The sequence below is a fragment of the Crocodylus siamensis genome, chromosome 1, assembly GCF_052110815.1.
Source record: "Crocodylus siamensis isolate JL-2025a chromosome 1, ASM5211081v1, whole genome shotgun sequence".
Taxonomy (NCBI): domain Eukaryota; kingdom Metazoa; phylum Chordata; order Crocodylia; family Crocodylidae; genus Crocodylus; species Crocodylus siamensis.
In genome coordinates, this window is record NC_143395.1 from 119,016,979 (window position 1) to 119,033,995 (window position 17,017).

The 17,017-nt window shown below is 44.7% G+C and overlaps 1 protein-coding gene across 2 annotated transcripts in view; it reads left to right on the plus strand.

The window, feature by feature from the left end:
• CCDC170 (coiled-coil domain containing 170) overlaps positions 1-15,583 on the plus strand; it is a 124,413-nt gene extending 108,830 nt beyond the window's left edge. For both annotated transcript variants that reach the window (XM_090041504.1, XM_090041495.1), the window contains one exon: positions 10,960-15,583. In XM_090041504.1, coding sequence (XP_089897630.1) covers positions 10,960-11,160 — 201 coding nt within the window. In that variant the 3' untranslated portion in view covers positions 11,161-15,583. The remainder of the gene's footprint in view (positions 1-10,959) is intronic.
• Positions 15,584-17,017: the final 1,434 nt, after the last annotated feature.

The following is a 17,017-nucleotide window of genomic DNA, read 5'->3' on the forward strand; positions in this document are numbered from 1 at the left end:
TGGATGATATGACTATATCAGTATTACCAATTCTTTGGCGTACTCTTTTGCCTATTTGTTTTTTTGACTAAACCTAATATTCAGAAAAATGGCCTTCATACAGACTTAGTTTATTCAAACTGCAGGACTCATTCCTCTCATCTTGTCTTAGTTTCATAGTTTCATAGTTTCTAGGGTCAGAAGGGACCTGAGCAGATCATCTAGCCCAACCCCCTGCCATGGCAGGAAAGAGTACTGGGGTCAAACGACCCCAGGAAGATGTTCATATAACCTCCTCTTAAACACCCCCAGGGTAGAAGCCTGCACCACTTCTCTTGGAAGTTGGTTCCAGACCCTAGCCGCCCTGACCGTGAAGTAGCGCCTCTTGATATCTAACCTAAACCTACCCTCTGCCAGCTTGTGACCGTTATTCCTGGTCACTCCTGGCGGTGCTCGGGGAAACAGTGACTCCCCCAATGCCTGCTGATCCCCCCTGACTAGTTTATACAAGGCCACAAGATCCCCCCTCAACCTTCTCTTTTGGAGGCTGAACAGGTTCAGGTCCCGTAGCCTCTCCTCATAGGGCCTGCTCTGTTGTCCCGTGATCATACGAGTGGCCTTCCTCTGGACCCTCTCCGTGCTGTCAACATCCCTCTTGAAGTGTGGCGCCCAGAACTGGACGCAGTACTTCAGGTGCAGCCTGACCAGTGCCGCATAGAGGGGGAGGATCACCTCCTTGGACCTGCTCGAGATGCATCTGTGGATGCATGACAAGGTACAGTTGGCCTTCCTAACTGCCTCTCCACACTGCCGGCCCATGTTCATCTCGGAGTCAATGATGACCCCAAGATCCTTTTCTGCCTCCGTGCTGACAAGAGGGGAGTTCCCTAACCTGTAGGCATGATGCCAGTTGTTTCTCCCGAGGTGCATCACCTTGCACTTGTCTGTGTTGAATCCCATCCTATTCTCATCCGCCCACCCCTGTAACCTGTCTAGGTCTGATTGTAGCCTGTTGCATCCTTCCAGTGTGCCCACGTCCCCCCACATCTTAGTGTCATCAGCAAATTTGAACAGGGTGCTTTTTACCCCCTCGTCCAAGTCACCGATGAAGATGTTTTACAGTGCGGGCCCGAGGATCGAGGCCTGCGGAACCCCACTGGTCTTTCCAGGTTGAGAAGGACCCATCCACTACCACCCTCTGGGTGTGGCCCTCCAGCCAGTTGGCGACCCGTTTGACTGTGTGGGTGTCTACACCACAGCCCCCCAGTCTCTTAATGAGAACAGGGTGAGAGACAGTGTCGAAAGCCTTCCGGAAGTCCAGGAAGACTATATCCACTGCTACCCCTGCGTCTAACGATCTGGTGATCTGATCGTAAAAGGCCACCAGGTTGGTCTGACAGGACCTGCCACTGATGAACCCGTGTTGGTTGCCCCTAAGCATGCAGTCCCCTGCTGGCCCCTCCTGGATGTGTGCCAGCATAATTTTCTCGAACAGCTTGCCTAGGATCGAGGTAAGACCAACCGGCCTATAGTTTCCCGGGTCTTCCTTCCTGCCTTTTTTGAAGATGGGGGACCATGTTGGCCCTCTTCCAGTCCTGCGGTACCTCACCAGAGCACCACGAGTGCTCGTAAAGCCATGCCAGGGGACTTGCAATGACCTCGGCCAGTTCCTTTAGAACTCTAGGGTGGAGATCATCTGGACCGGCTGACTTGAATACATCCAAACCCTCCAGAAGCTCCCTAACTAAATCCTCGCTAACCCGTGGCCCAGGTGTGCCTCCCCTGGGGCCCGAGGGGGGCCCAGCAGGGAGTTGGCTGTTCTGGTCCCTACTTAGGAAGATAGAGGCAAAGAAATTGTTAAACATGTTAGCTTTGCCATCTGGTGTGACGACCAAGTTTCCCAATGCGTCCTGCAAGGGCCGCACATTACCTGGGACCTTCTTTTTACCTGCTATGTATTTAAAAAAGGACTTCTTATTGTCCTTAATCTGGGAAGTTAGTCCCAGTTCCATCTCTGCCTTGGCCTTCCTAACTACCCCCCTACATCCCCGAGCAACTACAGAATAGTCCTCCCTGGTGATGACCCCTTCTTTCCATTGGGTGTAAACCTCCTTTTTAGCAAGGAGACATTCCCGGATGCTTTTGGTGAGCCACGGAGGCTTGTGTGCTCTCCTGCTTCCTTTGATCCTCGTTGGGATTACCTTCCTTTGGTCTTGGAGGATCGTCTCCTTAAGGAGCGACCACTCTCCTTGGACACCTGGCTCCCCTCCCCTCTGGGACCTCAGCGCTTCTCCAACTATCCTCCTCAGCTCGTTGAAGTTTGCCCTCCTAAAATCTAGGGCCGCTGCCTTACTGCATGCCTTTGCCACCTTGCGCTGGATGGTGAATTCCAGCAGGCGATGATCGCTGTCGCCCAGGTGGTCGAGCACCTGCAGCCCCCTCACCAGGTCATCACCCGTGGCCAGTACTAGGTCCAACAAGACGTTTCCCCTGGTGGGGCTGTGGGTTAGATGGAGTTAGATGGAGGTCCTGGGTTAGATGGAGGTCCTGCACTCTGGCCAAGAACCTACGTGAGCGTTCAGACCTGGCTGACTGTTCTTCCCAGCAGATGTCTGGGAAGTTGAGGTCCCCCATGACTACCACATCCTTGGCCTTCACTACCTCTGTGAGCTGACCCAAGAATTCCTGGTCAAGCTCTTCTCCCTGGTTAGGAGGTCTGTAGTGGACTCCCACTGTTAAGTCTCTTTCCCCTCGACTGCCTTGTACTGTAACCCAAAGCACTTCAGAGTGCCCCTCCCCTGACTCCTTGCTAATTGACAAGGATGTGTATTTCTCCTTAATATAGAGCGCCACACCCCCACCTCTCTTTCCTATCCTGTCCCTCCTGTACAGCCTATAGCCCTTGACATTCACCGCCCAATCATACGTTGCGTCCCACCACGTTTCTGTAATCCCCACTATGTCCAGGCTGGTGTCAGCCAGCAGGAGGGTGAGTTCCGCCTGCTTGTTACCTATACTATGAACATTTGTGTAGAGGCATTTGAGGCCTCCTGTGGATGTGTGTACTGACCCCTTAGTCCCAGCGTTACCCTGGCCCCTATCTCTTACCTGTTTATTCGCTTCGCTCATTGGTCTGGGCTGGACTGTAGTTGTGGGTGCTGTTTGGTCTGGCAGTCTGATGTTTCCTCCGCCCTCGTCTTCCCCTTCCCCCGATGAGCCTAGTTTAAAGCCCGCTGGAGGAGGTCCGCCAACGTAGAAGAGAACACACGCTTACCTTTAGGGGAAAGGTGGAGCCCATCCCATCCCAGCATGTCTCTCATCGTGATGTGCCGGTCATGGCTGAGGAAGCCAAAGCCCTCCTTGAAGCACCATTCCTGCAGCCACCAGTTGGTCTCCGCAATGCACGTTTCATGCCGTCTGCCTTGTCCACTCACTGGCAGGATAGAAGAGAAAACCACCTGTGCGCCCATCTCCTTCAGCCCGCACCCCAGAGCGTGGTAGTCCTCCATCAGGCGATCAGGGCTCGTCCTGGCCGCATCGTTAGTGCCCAAGTTAGTATTTGGCATTTCTAGGTGTGCCCAATAATGTCCTCAGCAATACCGAAATTTTAAAGTGAGGGGAGGAGCAGAGCTTAAAATTAAGGGAAATGTTGATTTAGGGAAAAATAAAGGGCTGCTGTGTAAAAGAGCCTCAGGAAAAGAACTTTAGTAGTGTATATATTGAACTGCAGTGTATTTAAGGTAAAAAACATTTTTAAAGCGCAATTAAATAAATACTTAGAGGTTTTTAGAGAAGCATATTTGAATTAGAGTTGGCGTCAGTAGCACAGGGCTTGTCTACATAAGCGTGTATGTGCGCTTTGCATTGTCTCAGAGCCCTTTGATACACTGCAAGAAGCAAGTGTGGGAACAGCATGGGGGCAAAATTAGACCCCTGGATAGCCAAAGATCAAAAAAAACTGCGGGGGAAAAAATGGGGTAGGTAACCAGAGGTTTGGCCCTCCACAGAGATGCTCTGGTAGCCAGCCAGGGCGTCTCTATGGCTGGCCGTTGCCCCAGTGCTGAAACCACTTCCTGCCCATGCAGGGAGCTGGACCTGGGCTCCTGCTGGTAAGTAGGGGGTGGGAGGGGTTAAAGGAGGGGGAGGAGAACATGGGGGGACTCCTGCTGGCCCCACCTGCTCCCCCATCCCCTGCCTTCCCCCTGAGCCCCTCAGTGGCTGCCCTGCCCATCCCCATCCCCTGCCTGCCCCCCCAGCCACTCTGATCACTGCCCTGTGCAGCCCCACCCTCCACCTATCCCCCAAGCCCCCCCAATCACTTTCCCACCCATCTCAATCCCCCGCCTGCCTCCTGAGCCCTTCTGATTACTACCTCACCTGGCCCCATCCCCTGCCTGCCCCCTGAACCCCCCTGATCCCTGCCTTGCCTGGCCTTATCATCCTGGGAATTAAAAAAAAAAAGCCCCACACTCACTGACAGTAGCAGCCGCCATCACGGTCACCTCATGACAGAGCTCCACCTGTGCAGCATGGGCCTGGGTGACATGGGCCCCAGCTGCCCAACAGTGTGTGGAGCCGCACAGTGCCCTGCCAACCACAGCCTCACCCATGTGATAGGGTAGTGGCAGTGCAGGTGCCAGTTGGCTGGGGTCAGGCCCTGCTGCCCCATGCTTTGTGTAGGGGGGTCTCTCACGAGGTCCCAGTGACCCTGACAGCAGCTGCTACTGCTGGTGAGTGCAAGGCTTTTTTTTTAAATGTGCCTGAAGGTTGGAGCTAGGCGAGGCAGCCATCAGGGGGGTGGGATGGGGGTGCAAGCAGGGGCTGGGACTGGGTGGGGTAGCCACTGTGGGGGCTGGGGAAGCAGGTAGGGAGTGAGGCCAGGTGGGGAAGCCATCAGGGGGGCTGCAGGAGCTGGTGGGGGATGGGGCCAGGCAGGGCAGCAATCCAGGGGGCTAGGGGAGCAAAAGGGGATGGACATGCGGGCCCTGGTGGGGGGGGTGGTAGCCTGTGCAGGGGCCATGTGTTCCCTATTGGGGGGGCTGAAACCCCTGTTGGGGGGACTGTAGCCTCTGTGGGGGGCTGTGGCCCCTGTGGAGGGCAGTCTGTGAGCTGTGTGGGGGGGTTGTGCCCTGAGCAGGGCAGGGGACACATCCCTCCTGAGCAGCTCCCCTACACAGTCCTCCCACAATCCACCCACACCTATCTACACACCTCATGGCCTCCCACATCCCTCCACAGCCACCCACATTCCCCCACTCCTCTTCCCACCTCTGTCGTGCAAACCCCACATCCCCCCAGCACACACCCTGCATGCCCTGCTGCCAGACAGGATGAGACCTGCTGGCAGGAGCTGTGGCTGCAGAGGCAGCTGTACCCACATTGTGGTTAGTGAAGGGGTCACAGGGTGCTTGACCCTGTGTGGGTCTATGGTAAAAAAACCTATGGTAACTGCTCTATGGTAAGAAAACCAAAGGCAAAGAGCAAAACATATCGGAATTTAGAATTCATTTTATTATGATGATAGAGACACTGGTAGGCTTCCAAATTGCTTTAACACTGTAGAGATATCAATAAAACATTGTCCAACTGATCGCTGTCTCTCTGCCTCTCACGCTGTCTCTCTCTGTATTTTGTTTTAATTGTGGAGAAATGTGGATTTTGGGGTATGTTACAGAGTGACTGGAATTTTTTTATCAGGGATTTTTCAGTTTTCAAATAGGGAACACCAGAATTCCTGCTAGGGAGGCAAGTGGCAGGATCCTGGCAGAGGAGCCTGCTCAGAGTTGACACGTTGAACCCAGGTGGAGGTGGCTGACCTCCTGGCCAATTGGGGCCAGGAGGACAGGCTTTGACAGTTCAAAGCAGGCCACCACACTGGGAACATCTGGGCGATAGCTGCCCAGATGGCCAGGTAGGGGGCTCACATGGCAGTAGTGGTGCAGAGGGGCACATAGCTCTACTGGATGTGCAGTCCCCATCCGGATCACAGCCAGGCAGCAGGCCCCACTGCCAGACTGGTGCAGCGGGTAGAGGGTGCAGGAAACTCTCAGAGATGCTTCAACAGTCCAGGTGGCACAAGGGGTAGTGTCTCCAGGTATGAATTGTCTGGGCCCGAGAAGCTCCTGGGAGTGAGTAGCTCTGAGCTACTTGCCGGGGCAGCTTTTTATACTGCTGGGGACAATGCAGGTGCTGGCCCTGGTCTCTAGCTCCCCCTGGTTGCAGATCTGGAAGGAGCCAGGCAGGGTTATTTTGCCCCAAGTAGCACAATTTGCCCCACACCAAAGTGCATGTCCGGGCACATGCGCTGAGGCAAAAAGTCCTGGCTCAAACTTGCACTGCTTCTATTTGAGCTGCTGCAAGCGCATGTGCTTGCACATATGGATGCGCCCATAGTGGCTAACATATTTAGTACAGTAGATAGGGTGCTGTGGTAATGTTATTTAGATTCCTCTTCTTCCTGTACCTCAGCTGACTGACTGAAACATAAGCCAGAGTTCTGTCCCTGTCAGGATTAAAAAAAAAAAGTATGGCATAAAATTAAAATGTCAAAGCTGTGATATGCAAAACTCGGATTATAGGTGATAATAACAATTGCTGGTTAGCATTAACAGCATAGCATGCATATTCCTAAGAGCAAATATATCACTGGTGTTGTTTTTACATTTTGTCTGGTACTTAAATGTTTATTCAAGAAACTTAGATGTACTTAAATGTTTATTTAAGAAACTTTGACTCATCTGGTAAAATGTAGTAAATAGGCACAGACTTCCTGGGTGGATTTTTGACTTTTCATGAAAGATTTGAGTGCTCTACTTAGTATAGGTGAGGGATGTGTTAAAAATTTCTAAGAAAGAATAATTATTTCTGTAGTTCTCAGAGGTCTGTGTTTGTACCATGAAAGGAAAAACATATTCAATTTAGTTGTTGCTGCACATTCAAGAATAATACCACGTGTATTCAATCTAATATCACCTATCTTAATAAGATTAGATTAAAGGGTATACACAAAAAGCATTGACAGCATTATATGACCTTTACACGCAATCAATTACAAAGTAAATTCCAAATTCCAAATAAATTTTGACGTTGATTCAGCTTGACCACTGAAGTGCAATAATTAATGCATGATAGGAATGTAAATTTCACAGTACTTGTTTATGGTTTTGGTCTGTTTGTAGTAAGAATCTTTTGAGGCACTGCTTCTGTGCCTTTCCTAATGAGACTCCTTTCAACTTTCTCTTTTGGCCGACGTGTAAAGAAAATATAGCACAATTATCTATTTATTTCTGGATCACAAATCTTGGGCATATAGAGAGAAATTGTGTCCCCTCTGTTATTTTCCTACTTGCGTGAAAACTGTTACCAACTAAAGTAAAATTCAGAACTGTGCCCTCAGGATTATCTCTTTGAAACAATAACTTTTGCTGAAGAAAACCTAACTAAAACTTCAGATGGTGAGAAGTTTTTGATATTTCAGCCAAACAGTCTTTTTATTTTCCTATGTTGTATTGTTTTCAAAATTGGAAGAGATTTTTCCATCTATTTTTTTTCTAGTTGCAGTGAATGTTTTAGTAAGAAATTGTATTAGATGTTCATAAAATGTGTACAGCAGTACTTCAAAGTGGACCACAAACATTCAGTTCTTTTACAAGGCACTGTAGCATTATAAAAAAAAAAAGTATCCTGCATTGCTTTTGTTCAACTTCTCACTTTGCTAGAAATATTTTCATTCAGACTGGAGCCTTCTGGAAAACATGGTTACAACCCATAATCATGTTGCTCATATGTCAGTTCAAGGTATTTTGCTCTGCAGGACACTTAGCCTTCCTTTCAACTCTTTATTGAAAATACTGATTTTTCTGTTCTCCTTCCCATAGTCTGATTAGAAGGAAAGTTGTTTTTTCTATTAACATTAGGGTAAGAAAAATTATTTCTTTCTAAAGTATGTTACTGTGTGATTAAAAAGATTTTACTGGAGGCTCACAGGGCCTAGTTACAAGCTGGTAAGTACTTCCAGATCCCTAGGGCACCTATACACATGCAGGGAGGCTGCTCCAGTGTGCTGTAATTAGAGTGCATCAGAGCAGACTCAATTAATTAAGTCTGCTGGGGAGTGGTAATTACCACAGTCCAGCAGACTCCAGCATCATGTGTATCAGTGTCCCCGTGCTGAAAAATGGCAGTTTTTACTAAAGCTCATTCGATAAGGATGCTGATGCATGTGGTGCTCTAGGTGCTTGAATTAGAGCGGCTCTCAGAGTTGCTCTAATTAAAGCAGCCCCCCACCCCGCCCTATTCCCAGAGCATATGTATAAATGCCCTAACATATTAACAGTTCATTCAGTGTGGCCATCAAAGCAAGAAAAAGAAAAAAAGTGAGGAACTTTTGGTATATCCACTAATATGCATTCATTTCTTCTGAAATCAGTCAACTTGTTATTTGGGAGTCTGCCTAGCCAGCATATGAAGGTATGGTTGTAGTGTGGGCTGCTTTATTCATGCTAATTTCAATTTAGCTAGCACAAGTAAGACATGATGCCAAGGACTTCAGGGCAGACTAGCCAACCAAATATGACTTTAGGGACCCTGGCAGTCATACATAGCCTGTGATGATGCCCTTGTTTCTACTGTGGTTATTTTTTGCCAATATCAGATTAAGTTTAATATCAATATATCAGTAGTACCATTCACCTTCATTTAAGAGGCTTATAGGCGTAGGTTGTGGCCGTGTTGGTCTAAGGACATAGGTAGACAAGGTTCTTTGGGTAAATCTGGTATCTTTTATTAGACCAACTCAAATAGTTGGAAAAATTCTTCTTCACAAACTTTTGGGTACAATTACTCTTTGTCAGGCACAGGAAGCATTTGCAGATGGTCTATGCTCCTCTTGGATGAAGTAGTAAAGCAGCCAGAGGGCAGCATATACGCAAGAAAGCCAGTCAGTTAAAATGTAAATTGAGGTAGTCAGTAGGTGAGAGAGAGTTGGGGGTTGAGGGGGGAAGGAATGACTTTCTTGCATACATACTGGCTTCTGGCTGCTCCATCCAGAAACAGCACAGACCATCTGCAGATGCTTCTTCAGCCTGAGGAAGCATTTTCAGACACTTCTTCAGCCTGAGGAAGGGTAATTATACCCGACAGCTTGCAAAGAATTTTTCCAGCTATTTGAGTTGGTTTAATAATAGATATTGGATTTACCCAAAGGATTTTGTCTATCTAGGAGGCTTATGTATTCAAAATGGACAGCACTGCAAGGGATCTCCAGCTATTCAGAAATATCAGCTCCTGCTATACCATACTGCTCTAGCATGCTGCCACAGTTACTAGAAATCCGTGGTCTTTAGGCTTGTCTCTTTCAGTCACCCTGCTAGTGCTGCATTATTGTAGCTTTTCATTTGCAACCAGCAGAGCTAATTTAGAATGAAAACTGGATTAGATTTAGATGTGGTATGATAACCTTAAAGTTCTGGCTTCTAATTTAGTAGTGGCCAGGGTATTTGGATAGTGTTTTTTTAATCTGGGTAATACTGTCCCAAACCCACTGATTGTTAGAGTTAAGATTGAAAGCCACCCAGGGCATGAGCATGGTTTTCACTCTGTACTTCCTGTCACAGTGGGGCTCAGTCTAGCTTGGAACTTCTTGGAGTTACTTCTTAGAGTCTAGAGAAGAGTCACACACATGATCAGAGGTCAGGAAAGCAGACCTTACGACGACAGGCTGAGAGCCACGGGGCTCTTTAGCCTGGAAAAGCGCAGGCTCAGGGGTGATCTGATGGCCACCTGTAAGTTTATCAGGGGTGACCACCAGGATCTGGGGGAATGTTTGTTCACCAGAGCGCCCCAAGGGTTGACAAAGTCGAACAGTCATAAACTACTGCAAGACCGTTTCAGGCTGGACATAAGGAAGAATTTCTTTACTGTCCGAGCCCCCAAGGTCTGGAACAGCCTGCCATTGGAGGTGGTTCAAGCACCTACATTGAACACCTTCAGGAATAAATTGGATGCTTATCTTGCTGGGATCCTATGACCCCAGCTGACTTCCTGCCCTTTGGGCGGGGGGCTGGACTCGATCTCCTGAGGTCCCTTCCAGCCCTAATGTCTATGAAATCTATGAAATATAAGACAAAAAGCTGCATAAAACTTGACAGCTGTCAATAGAAGAAGGTTCTGAGGGAACTGCCTCCAAAAGTGATTTGAGAAATTAACATTCTTTAATACCAAGAGATAGGATTGTGATGTTGAAAGTTCCTTGTCACTTACCCACATGTAAGTAGAAGGTAATTTTACATTTTGTTTGGAAAATAATGACAATATGGAGATAGCTGTGTTCCATTGATTAGATTTTATTTGGTGAATTAACTGCTTGTGACAAGGTTGAGAAGAGTAGTCCAGCTTCCATGGCCACCTAGTCTTAATTTTTTGCTTTAGTTGTCAACAGGGGTATCAGCACAGGCAGGGCCCTTTTATGTGAATGCCTCTCCATTTGGAGCTGGAGAAACGTTTTTGGAAAGAAGCACAGGCTGCCATATAGCCTTCATGTCATGTCTTCTCAACCACTAGACATAGAGGTGATAGGTTCTTCATATCCAATTTCCAGTCAAACAAGCCATGTGCTGGCCTCCCCTCAAACAAAACAAAAAATACCCCTAAGAAACCTCTAATGTTTAATTTTGCAGAACTGTATTTATTTGGAGAACACTGAAAAATGTTTCATGCTATTAGGAGAAACTGCATAATCCTAAAACATCCCTTTATCCCTCTCTTTATTGGCTTCGTTATTTCATGCATATGGACAAAACTAAATTATTTCACCTGTCTCTTCCTTCAGGTGTCTCTGTGTGTGTTCAACACAAATATTTTCTGCATGGGTTGGTGGTGGTGGTGGTGGTGATGGAATCACTGCCCATACATGTAGATTTTTTTTTCACGCCCTTCCCTTGGCTCCATGTTTAATTTGTTCCTTTCTTTTTGCTCCTGCAGTTGACAGATTTTCGGGAGGTGGTCTCACGGATGCTGGGACTCAGTATTGCCAACCTTGCTCTCCCTGACTACGAGATCATCACACGTCTTGAGGGGTTGATCCACTCACATCAACACCATTTTGTTCCCTGTGTCTGCCTCAAAGATGCATCTGTGAGGCAAGATGAGCACTCACCAAATCATTTACAGTTTCTACACTGAACAACACCTTTTAAATTCATCTGGTTCTTATTCCTCTTCAACAGGCAATGTGATTGATGAGTCAGTTCTGGATGACTGGAGGAAATAGTCCAACATCATTGCTCTCTAAACGTATGAAGTGAAATTCTGGTCACTGGGGAACAAAATGGGAGTTCTGACATTGGCTTCACCTACAGTAATGACTATGAAACCAACTACAGAAAATTCTATCCTAACTTGAACTTCTTTTACTGAAGTATTTTTTATAAGGACTATTACACGTCATTCTTCCTCTTGTTACAGTGGTTAGATTTGTAAATTTACAGGGGTTCATGGGACTCAAAACACATCACCGTACATATTGTTTGTCTGTAAGTAAGGTCTGTAGGCTTGATGGATGGTATTCAGGGGTAGTGCTATCCTCTGTTGCATGGTTCATTGGGGAGTAGAATATGAATGTTCAGTTGTACAGAACTACTCAGAGAAGAAAGGCATATTTCCATTTTTGTTTCCCACTTGCCATCTCCCTTGCTAGTCTTTTTATATCTGCTGTTCACGAGCTTTTAACTAGTTTGAATGGGTGGCCAAAGGTTATTGGGACAGGGAATAACATGTCTTTTTAGGCAGTGAGAATTCCTCAGCAGCTCACATTACAACCAGAGAAAGCTCCCTTTTGCATAATTAAAGTGCTGCAAAGACAGTAAGAAGATAGGGACAGTGCAAGGCCATCCAGTATTCATGCAGTAGAACTGGAGGCTTGTAAAGGGCAAGGTTAGCGCACAGTTTTGCTGTGTTTTTTCTTAATGGCTCTTGACGTCTACGGTGTCATGGACATAAAGCCTTCTGCTTTGTCTGCAGCTGATGATGATTCAGTGGAACGGTAATGGCCCAGCTGCCACTGATATTTCAAGATCAGACTGTTTTTTGTGTATATTTTATGTATAGAGGAGAAATGGACTTCAAGTTGGATAGAAATAATTGTCGTTGGAGGATGGAAAAGAACTGTAGTTTGGGGAAGGGGGAGTCAGTCTTCCAATGTTATTCTTTAGTCTACTACTGACTTAACAAAACAAAGACCTAAAATGATTTTTCCCCTCAGTTAGAAACATTCCACACACTAGGTCCTGTCATATATGTGGCAGAGAGATTTTTCATAGAATCATATCTTATTCTCACTTTCTATAGAGAAAGGCTTTATAATGCAATTGGTAAAGCAGCAGAAATCTCTTAGCTGTGGTGTTTCCTTGGCTGTTGCTCTTTAATTTGCTGCTCTTCCTAATTAAAAGCCAATTTTAGAAATCCCAGCCCATTACATCAAAAAACTGAATTACAGGAAACGATTTTGCTTTTCCTTTAAAAAAAAAATGGACTAGGCAATGATGACACTTAATTGTTCCCCAGAAATCTTTTAGTCGCTAGAACTGCTCTTATTAGCATTCTTTCAAGTTCTTTATTAATGATACCATCTTTAAAAAGTTTAAATCATAAAACTGGCTTAATTGAACAATGATATTCTTCCATGTTCTTCAGATTTCTACTATGTATGTCTCATAGCTGTGTACAAAATAGTAATAATGGCAAATGCACTTATGAGATAAATTCAAGGAACTGGGGTATTTCAAGAAATTTTATTTAACTCATTAAAATTGCTAGTCTGTATTTTACCAAAACTAGATTTATTTTAAAGCAAAGGTAATAATTATGTTAGCAGAGGGTTAAGACTTCACAGTTTAGATTGTTTCTTTTTTGCTTGCCCCTGAAACATCAGTGATCAGTTGCTCCTGGAAAAAAACTATTACATTTTGCAAGTCCAATTGTACTTATTTTGTTATTCAGATAGGGGTTAACTAATATTTAGAAATGTAAGGAAAAATAATACGGGTTTTTTTCAAGATACATTCTGCTACTTGCATTTTTGGAATGTGAAGGTGTATTACTATAGTCAAACTGAATGTATATGAGGCAAGTGGTTCCAACCTGCACTTTCATTTGTTCCATAATTACATACTTTACCAGCTGATAAGTGGATTACCCTATCCTACCTAGATTATATGTACAATATATAGACTTGTCACTTATTTTTCATGCACCCTGATATTCATTAATATAAAGTAAGAGAAACACACTTAAAAACATTGAAACACACTGCACTTTACAAGCAATAAATTAAACAAACTATATTAACCATTCAAGGAGTTATGCACCCTCAGCAATCTTTAGAATTAGTCTCTGAAACCTCAGAACATCCCTAAGAGAAGTAGATAAGTGCTCCATTTTCCAGATTTGAAATTCTGAGGCAGATAAATTAGATGGCTTGTAATAGCCACAAAGTGATTTCATGTCTGCCAAGACTAGAACTTGGGTATTTGTGGGTCCTGCTGATCCTGAGATTAAATTTAGGGTGAAATCCTGGCTCCAGTGAAGTCACCACTAAAGCTACCTAATGACTTTTACTTCAAGGCTAAAGAAATCACTAGCCTCATGTCTAGTGGTTAAATTCTTTACTTTAATTTACTTCCTTACTTTAATTTCAGCTCTGACTCTTTCTTTCATACATTATTTTTATTTACAGTTTTTTAAATGTGTACATAATTGAATGCATCTCTCTCATTAGCTGATTGTTAATATTCACAATATTTGCTTTTATTCTGGAAAAGCATTGGCATCTTTGTTCCCATAGCCAAATCAAATAAAAAGAATAAGTGAAGCAGTAGTTTGCCATGAACAAAATTCATAGTGATTTTTGATGCATGCAGACTAATTAACTTCTGAACAAAGGTTAAGCTGACTTTTATATTCTTCTTTTAGTCTTTGTTTCATATAATGTTTAGAACGTATTTTTACTTATTCTTCAAGAGGAAAATTGTTTTAGTTTAAATCTTCTTTGAATCTTTTTTCCTTCAAAACAAGACACATAAACCCAAATGCACATTTAGTAAAAGTTTATCCAAAGTATGTTTTTAAGATTGAAAATGCATGGAGTGCCAAATGTAAGCAATTATCTAGAAGGGTAGATCATTGTTTTCACTGTGTGAATAATAATAACAAGTGTAAGAATTTACTGATTCACCTGCTATTTTTTTACAAATATTTTCCTTTCACTGTGGCAAAGGATTCTTGAATTATAAAATTCAAAGTATTGGTATAATATGCAAAATATAAAAATCCCAGAATTACAACATGCATGTAACTAGGGGATGTTTTGTTTCCAAATAACGGGCCAAATTTTATTCTTAGCCACAATGACATAACTCTGGAGAGATTTAGCTGTAGGCAAGATCATTTTACTAGATTTGCAATGATAAAATGGACAGAATTTAGCTCAATGCATTTTAAAACTGTTGAGCCATTACCATTAAACAAATTAGCTGAAAATAAACTACTGACTCTTTTATCTCTCAGCCTGTCACTCCCTGAGCAAATATGTTTCTAGTATTTGCGTTTGATAATATACCTATTGTATCATATGTAACACAAATTTTGAGCTAATAAAATCGTTGTGAATAGGATAAGTAGGAACACCTAGAAATGCATAACTACTGTTAGGATAAGCTATTTTTTTTAGAAAGGTATGTGATCTTGACTTAATTCCTTTGTTCTGAAAAAGCATTATTAACAAGTGTTATGGAGTAAAACATTATGTAATAGGGGTAGGGTTCAACAAGCACTTAGGCATGTGCTTAAGCTTAAGCACTTTGCTGAGTAGGAATCCACAAGAGAAAAGACAAGATCCCTGTGAATCAGTCTTCTATGTGATGGGGACATGAGATATTTTTATTATTAGTGTAATGTTTTTAATCCATTCACCCTTTTTCTTAAATAAAGAAGATTAGCAGTTATCATTTGTCTGTATCAGATACTAAACAATATTTAAGATTTCAGTTGGGAAGAAAGTGGGGAGCCCAAAGCTGACCAGATGTTAATAAAGAAAACTTTGAGTATGGAACCAAACATGAACTTCTAGAAACTATGGTACAGCTCTGTAATCAAGTTACCATATATACTGTGTTCACCAGAACTCTGACAGGAGGTGTCATATTTTCCAGAACTGAAATAGTAAAGTGGACCATCAAGAGAGAACAGGATGAGGGTTGTGGGAGAAGAAAAGAGAGAAAGAGAGAGACTCATTGAACGGACGCAAGTATCGTGAATTAACAGAAAAAGCTCTCTGGTATCACTGAAACACACAAACTAAACAAAAGATCAGAGAACCCACAGTGGTGGACAATGATGGAACAATAACCAAGACTGAGAAGTATGTTCAAGATTAATCATTTCCAAGCAGCAATTTAGTCCTATTACCATAGAAAGTGAAAGACCTGCATAGGAGATTAAACTGGTCTTGACAAGAGAAGTATAAGCTTGAATGGCTCAACTAATATAATCACTGTTCAGGAATAACCTTAAAATTACATAAACTAAAAGAATAATAAAATAAAAACAAAACAAATCATTTTGTCTGAAAAAAGTCTGTTATACTTTTCTGGCAATTTGAAAGGTCAGTTGATGATTCATGGAACCGAAAGAACATTCCACATATAAATTGATTACAAAAAATCAGTTGACCTCCTGAGGACCTTTTCAACCATAATTTTCTATGATTTTATTTTTTTTTTCCTGTGGTTTCTTACTCTTTTCTTCTTGATTATTACCAACTGTAATGGGTTAATAGCCTTTTAAGAAAAGGAGAAAGGATGAAAGTGTGGGGCCACTTCAAGGTATCTCAAGCAAACAAAACGTTGGAGACAGAAAATGCAGGTGTATGTGTATATAGAGAGGAAACGGTCCTGGATTAGACATATGGGGTGAGTACAGATGAGCGTGCACCTGCGCTTTGTAGTGTGTGTGAAAAAGTTCTCTGTGCTGCATATTTGCAGTGCAGAGCCAAAATTTAGATACTGTGAAATCCTGCTATTTAAAAACATGGTCCAAAAAAAATGGGGTGGTGAATGTGGCTGCTATGCATGCCACCCAAAACCAGAGCCTTGATGGCCAGAGCCATGTTCCGGCTGCTGGCCAGGCTCTGTGTGCTTGGATCGCTGATGCTGCATCCCTGGGAGGCCCCCAGGACCCCAGCTCAGGCTGGTGGGGCCAGCTCAGGTGCTGGCCCCAGCCTCACTTACACCACCTAGGTCAATTTGCCACGCATACTGAGGCATTCCCCAGGGACAAGTGGCAATGACACAACTATGTGGGAAATGCACATACAGGCAGTCCCAGACTTACAGTGTTTTGATTTATGGTGATTCACACTTGCGGTGCTCCACTGTTTACACCCGTCATTACTAACGGTGCCAGATCCTCGCACTTATGGCAGGCAATGAGCTGGGCATGGAGCACGACAGAGGCACCAGGGCTGGCGTGGGACACTTACTGGAGGTGGAGGTAAGCTCAGGCAGTGACTCCTCCCTGAGGCCATGTGCTCCTGCAGGCAAGATGGGGAAGGGGGCTGAGGCTGGTGCCAGGGAACTGGTCCACTTATTAGCCCCGACACCATGTGCCTCCTCGCTCCCAGAGGCATGGCGAGGCGGGGACGGGGGCTGGGTGCTGGCTCCGCCAGCTCTGGGGAACTGCTTTGCATCCCCGCATCACCTCGGGGAGAGAGGAGGCATCAGGGCTGGGGAACGGAGCAGTTCTCTGGAGCTGGCGGAGCCCATGGAGCAGTTCCCCAGAGCCGGCAGAGCCCACGCCAGCCACCAGTCCCAGCCTCAGCGGGGAGCTGCTGCCTGCCCCATGTGAGGACTAAGCTTACATTCAGTAAGTGTCCCACGCTGGCCCCGGTGCCTCCCAGTTCAATCAATTGATTGTATCTGGTCCATGGCCTCCTGATTAAATAAAATTTTATGTGATTAGTTACTGCATTGCATTTTAGAAAGCT